A 6,886-nucleotide genomic window follows, 5' to 3' on the forward strand; every position below is an offset into this window, starting at 1 on the left:
CTAGCCTGATGGGAAATTCAATGGCACCATTACGCTTTTAGCTTTCCGTGAATAGGTAACCACTAGAGGGCAGCCTTATCTCAGCTCTGACACTACTTTGGAGAAAAACACCTCACAATGCTTCTATGTTCCATTAATTATTTTTGGAATATCTTTGGTTTTCCTAGATATTTAATAATCAACTTCAGCTCATCTAAAGGCATTTCTGAACAGGTCAAAAATCTACTTTCACACATTACAACAATATCACAGGGACCGGTCATGCGATGGCCTAAAGTTACAGCCTAGCCTGTGTATCTTCAAAAATTTTAAAACAAAATTAACAAGTCTTTAGTCTTTACTATGTGGTTAAGTGCTGAGTCAGTCATAACACAACTAGTACTCGGGTTCCACTTTTGGTAGCAAAATGTCAAGAGGTTTTAGACAAATTTAAGTATGCTTGAGGAAGAAATTGATTAAGGTTGCAGGAAGACCTACTGTGAATGAGGGGAGCAGGGGACAGCAAAGATTAAGGATTAGAGCTGTGTGTATGTGTGTGTTTCACACTTCTAGTCTTCAAATAGCTGACAATCTTTCACCTGAAAGACGGGTTAAATGTGCTCTCCACAGTCCCAAAAGAAAGGGTCATAATCAAGGGATTAAAAATACAAAGGAGAGATTTATGCTTGATATAGGAAGAATTTTCTAATTCAAGATGGAATAAGCTACCTCTAACAATTGGGAGTTTCCTGTCATAAGAGGTGTTCGGGCATAACCAGACAACCATTTAGCAGGAATGCTGTGTGTGGAGAAGAACCAAATGCCAATAGGACCTGTAACTGAATGACTTTTAAAGTTTCTTCTCCCCTCAAGACTCTATGAAATAATGTTTATTTGCTTTCAGACAAACACATCTCAGTCCAGTCACCAGAAAAGTAAACACCCATCAAGTAAGAAATGAGCTTTTGCAGATCTATCCACTTGGAAACTTTTACTCTCCTGTGATTTCCTAAAAGACAACAGATTTCTCAAGAGTTAGGTCCACAATCATGCCCTTCAGCTGTTATGGAAACAACCAGGACAACACTCACCAGCCCAAGGATTCATCAGCTTTCTACATAAAGGCATATTAAAATTAGAAGATGCATTTGTAAATGCTCCCTTTGCCTAAAGATAAGTGGAACACATATAGGTAAATCTCTAGCTCGATTCTCTCATAATGGAGATAGGTTAGCTGCGTTTCATAGTATTCTGTATTCTTTACAAAGGTAATGCTTACATTTCACCCAGATCCTCTTACAACAAGTAGACTTAATGAAAATCATGGATGAAGAGAGCTAATGACGAGCAAATAAGAATAACCCCATTTGTACCAAATTGATTTTATTAAATAGTAATTTAAAGATATTAGGCTCAGCAAAGCATTACATAATTGAATCTATTTTTTTCCTCTTATAAATGCCAGAGTTATAATTTTCACTAACTAGAGACAAAGTTATATCCAGGACATTTTTACAGCTTCCTCCAGGGGAGGCAGCATGAAAATAGTAGAAATTAGGGCTCTAGCCCTTGCTTTACCATTTATCCGCCGGAAGTGCTTGGCCACAGCACATAACCTCTATGAGCTTCATTTTTTCAACCAAACACCATGAGTATCAGTGACTTTCCATGGAGGATTAAGTGACAGAAGAATGTTTGTAAAACATAAAGCACAAAACAAATACAGGTTAACATCATCCATCTATTTATTTATGAAATGCCTAGTAAACTTCAGAGGCAATAAAAGTCAAAAAACGAAATCACCGGCAAACGTATGGAATAGGTTCTAACATCACTTTTTATACTAACGGGAGCAAAGATTTTTAAATTATCACATTACCGCCTTATAATATGATGAGGGCTGACAAATGTCACTTTATTTTTATTATTTTTTTTGTTTTTATTTTTTAAATAGGCTCAGCACCCAACATGGGGCTTGAACTCACAACCCTAAAATCAAGAGTCTCATGCTCTACCGACTAAGCCAGCCAGGCACCCCAACAAATGTCACTTTGAAAAGAAAATCCAGATACAAACGTTTACAACTGCCTTCCTGCATTTTGCGCATGGGCTAATCATATGCTACTATCTATTTAGACCTCTTTGGACATAACACTCTGACAATTTAACTGAAAAAGCATGCATCACGTCACACACAATACCAACAAATAAAGAAAGCTCCAAGAATCTCTAAGGCCATGACTCAAAGGTTGGGGTGGAAGGGAGGTATCCTCAGTGGAGGATCTATAAGTAGGGAGAGGAAACTTACAAATCATTCCTCAGAGAGTCAGCATATAGTCTTGGAGATAATATTAAATGTTAATTCATACCTGTGTTGTCACTGGTGGGTCTTTCCAAGTTATTTTTTTTTAAGTAGAGAAACATAAAGCATGATTTTATGCTGCTGATTCTGAGATTCTATGGTTCTAAAACTTACTAAATATGAACTATGTAGATTAAAGCAACCTTGAGTTCTTACTAATAAGGACTGGGAATATTTAGAATGCATCAAAACATTTCTATGACAAAGTATTCTTAGATTTGTTCCATACGATGGGTTTTTTTGATGACTAAAATAATTTAAGAGAATTTTCAGAAAACTGAACTCCAACTCCACCTCTGCAGATCTATCTACCCATGTATCTAGTAACTTTTTCTCCCAGTAAATGGCCATTTGTAAATATTATTTCCTTCAATGCCCATGAGCAAATTACAAAGCGGCTGGGTGCTAGTGCAGGTGCTTTGCAATTATCTACTTGCTGATCTCATCCATTTCATTGTGATTCACTTGACTGGAAGGGAAAGGTGAGAGAAAAAGGAGTCTAGTGACAACTATTACTATATATTTACTAATTTATCTACTAGTTATAAAATACTCTCTAAGATTTAAATCATATTCATTTATCTATCTATGTATCTATCAGATTATTTCCATTTAGAAATTATTTTGTAACTGGGCAGCTTTAAAGAAATTACATGGTACTCAACTCAAATTGAGAGCAAAGTGGTTTACTTGAGTATGATGTTACTTTGCATTTCAAGTGAAGTGACTGATATAAAATTAAGAGGCTGCTCAAGAAAATGGTGCTTTAAAAATATTCTCTACTTCATAGAGGGTCTGAGCTTTGCCCCCCCCCCCCACCCTCCCAACCCCTATGAACAAATGGATTCAGAGATCCTCTTTGTCTTTAAAAGAACTGACCCCTCTTTGCCCGATCAACTCTGCTCCGTGGAGCGGCCATTTACATTTTCTCTTTTCAAGATCTAGCCATCACCCTTCTCCCAATCCTACCCATCAAAGGTCACAAAAATGGGACAAAAATCCCTGCTAAAGGTGTCATTGATAGGGCGCTTGCAATAAGACCAGGGATAAAATTCACATTTCATTTGGTAAAAAGAAAGGCCACATTCTTCAAAACTATGAAATCAAATTTATTGGAGTTGGAAATACTACTCATCACCAACACCTGAAGTATTTTCAAAGCAGTAAGGTGAAGTTTGCATTTTGCACATGAATTGTGCTGGGGGAAGAATCTATTATGGGACAGAAATTCCCTTTAAGCCTCTCCCTTCACTCTAACTCCATTTACATGAGCACAGGCTGAGCCCTCAAGAAGCTAAGGGGTATATAATCTACGGAAACTGATGAAGTCCTTGCATTTCCTTTCAGCGCTCGGCTGCCGCCGGACATTTGGCCAATGCACTTTTCTGATGAGCAGAACTAGTGCTCCCCTGATTACAAATGTTATCGCCGGCTCTGTTTGCCCGAGAAGCAATCCAAAGGGTACTGGAATTTTGTTGTTAATTAAACAAAAACAAAACTGAAGGATGAGACGAGAATGGCTCAAAGGAAGATGTATTACTTCTAAGCATGAAACCACTTTAAGCTTAAACTTACTTGACAACTAACACAGAGGCGAGGATTTTCTTCCTTGGTGAGTTCAAAGGGCCTGACTTAACGATGTTTAAAAAACACAAGTAATCAGCCAACAAAGAGAATGTTTTTCTTTTATGGTCGCTTGTTTTCTCCTCCCCTCGTCCACATGCATACACGTACCAAAAAGCTATACTGTAAAGAGTATTTCTGTTTTGCATGAAAAATCTAATTATACAAACTCTCTTACATATGGAACCAATTTAACTATTAAAAATGAGAGGCAGTAGGGAAGTATTTAATATGATTCTGGGCCAGTTTTTTTCCCCTTAAATCTGATATGGAAACATTTACAGCATTCCTCATTTTCCCACAAACTACTTCGTCTGTTTAAATTTGCACCAAAGCAAGATAATCCCATTAAAACACAGGATGTTATGATATTGGAAATGAAATATTCTAATTGTCCAGATGCATTCTATTTCTCTCTCTCTCTCTCTCTCTCTCTCTCTCTCTCTCACGCTTATAGGAAAACTGCATCGCCAGTACTGAGCTACTTTTCTCAAAGCACATTACTATGAATCTATTATCTAATGGCAGCCAGAGGTCACTCCAAGACAAATGTGTGGGCTAGAGCTTTTGGGGAATGATGGCTGTGTGATTCTCATGATTATATTAGCAAGGGATAGTACTCGACTTTGTACTAGAGCTACAAAAGCAAAATTGTATGTACTGAGAGCATCACATTAAATTAAAATATTAAAACATACTTTCCTTACTAATTGTTTGGTAGTTACTGTTCATTAGGGGAAACAGTCTTAGCTTTTCACCCTTCCCTCAATCAACACAAATTATACTACATAAAATGGATAAAGACTGGCATTGACATCTTCCAAGCAACAAAATCTATTTTATAGCTTAAAGAAAAAAAAAAAAAAAGGAAGAAAATATCTTAACTACAAAAGCTATTTGGGTCGTTTTATTCTTAGAGGATTAATCAAACTAAGGGAATAGCATAAAAGTTTTTTTGAGGGGGAGGGGAGGGGCATAGAGAAAAACTTGACATTTTTTCTTTACAAGATGATTTTAAGATGCTTAAGAACGTGTAACACAAGGAGGTTTTCCCTCGTTTACCCGCTGCATATTCCAAAAATGATTAAATCCCGTTTTCCGAAAGCCACAAGGGAAAGACAGAAAATTTGCTGTGGGTACGTCGTATAGAAAGATTTCATCTCAAGCAGCTCATCTTAGTGTCCAGCACGTTTCGGCCTGTTAATAATTAATGAAAGAGATGCCACCCAATCTCTAGTGGAGAAAGGCAAAGCTCGGTGATCCGAAAGTAAACGCAGCACAGACACCGAACTAGTGTCCTTCATCCTGGACTGCAACAAAACCTCAACCCACTGAACGTTTAAGGAGCTCCGGGCGCCCGCACGGATGGGCAGAACCCGCAGGACGGTCCGGGTCTGCAAAAACGCGGCGCATTAGGGGCTCCCTGTGCGCCGCAAGCAGATGGGGTTCTAAATCCCCACTCGCAGAGGCCGGGTCCGCGAAGCCGCTCGGGCAGATTATCTCCCGGAGGAACCTGCTGGCGCACAAGCGGGCAGCGTGCTGCTGGCTGAGTTTCTCCAGGGCTGTTTGCAAGAGTCCTAACAGCGTGGCTCGGTTCCTCCGGGCCACACAGGCGACTTCCTGCACACCTCCAAACTTTGGCTTTCTCATTAGAAACTTCCCTAACTTGCCTCGGTTTCTCTCCTCCTCACCTGGGAACACCTCGAATCGATCCTCTCTTCAACTAGTCCCCCCTGCCATCCCCCACCAGCCTGCTAAGGAATCCTGATCTGGGCGGAAGGCCGGACGGGGAGACTTGACCGCGACCAACACGCGCGGGTCGGCCCTCACCGCGGTCTAACGTCCACCGCTGCCCGCGACTCCTGTGGGCAGGGTTGCCTCCCCACGTCCATTCCACAACGCAAAATATCCAGTGGGGGTGCGCTGCGGCTGCGGGCGGCAGCCGGGAGAGTCTTGGCACGCTCGAGAAGCCCGTCTCGCTCGGGCCCGGGCGCTTTCGTAAGTAGCCGCGCCGGGACGCAGAGTGAAAACGGCCGCACTTTCCCGGCCCGCGGCCGCTCGGGGCCTTCGGGCCGCCACGGGGGGAGGGCGCAAGGCCTGGGGCGCTGACCAGTCCCCAGGGATGACATCGCGTCCCCGCGCGCGCGCACGGCCCGGCCCGGCCGCAGCGCCTTCCCTACGTAGGCCGGAGCTGTCTGGGGTGCGGGCCCTGGGGACCGACCGCGGGCGTCCCCGGCTTCCTCCGAGCTCCCCAGATCCTACCCTCCCTTCCAGAAGCGCCGCGACTCCCAGCAAACTTTCTTCCGAGAGCCCCGCCGGGTGCCAGGCGGACCTGGGCGGCTGACAGGAGTCAGAGGGGGCGGAAGAGGGGGGTCCAGCCCGTGCGCCTTTGCCCCCTACAGGAGGCAGGCTGATCCCGCGGCCGGGCTCAGGTGGCGCCGCTGCTGTGGCCCAGAAGGCCCTGGCGGGGCTCCGGCGCCCAGCCCGGGGCAGTACGTGCGCTCGGGCAGGCGCGCCCACCCCTCCCCCTGCGCGCCCTCCTCCCCGCCCCCCGGAGCAGCCAGCCCACCCGGCCCCGGCGGGGCTCCCGGCTCACCTTTCATCGCTGCGATCACAAAATACATCATTTAAGCCGCGGTGCGGAGAGCGCAGGGAGAGCCGATGGTCCGACCCCGGAGCCCCCTCTGCCGCCGCCGCGCCGCCGCCGCCCGAGCCACAGCAGCAGCTGCCGCAGCTGCCCGCCCGCCGAGAGCCATCCCGAGCCATAAGAGGCTCCATGTGACCGGCTGACATCACGGCCGCCGCTCTGTTTACACCGCGCCCCTCCGCTTCCTCCCCGGGCGGGAGGCGGGAGGCTGGAGGCAGGCGCGCCCCAGCGCCGCGCCCCGCCCCGCCCCCGCGGGCAGGTGAGCGGCGGCGGCT

The 6,886-nt window shown here is 45.0% G+C and overlaps 1 protein-coding gene across 3 annotated transcripts in view; it reads right to left on the reverse strand.

Moving 5' to 3' along the window:
• The window catches only part of RORA (RAR related orphan receptor A), a 725,852-nt gene that overhangs the window by 98,382 nt on the left and 620,584 nt on the right, over nucleotides 1-6,886 (reverse strand). Inside the window, exon 1 of one of the 3 annotated variants that reach the window (XM_040493367.1) lies at nucleotides 6,561-6,687. The exons of the other annotated variants lie outside the window; for them this stretch is intronic. Within the exon in view, the coding sequence (XP_040349301.1) occupies nucleotides 6,561-6,591 (31 nt within the window). The 5' untranslated portion in view covers nucleotides 6,592-6,687. Of the gene's footprint in view, nucleotides 1-6,560; nucleotides 6,688-6,886 lie in introns of those variants that run through there. 3 annotated transcript variants of the gene reach the window in all.

Source organism: Herpailurus yagouaroundi, unplaced genomic scaffold (assembly GCF_014898765.1).
Source record: "Herpailurus yagouaroundi ecotype Mexico unplaced genomic scaffold, PumYag 184, whole genome shotgun sequence".
NCBI lineage: Eukaryota > Metazoa > Chordata > Mammalia > Carnivora > Felidae > Herpailurus > Herpailurus yagouaroundi.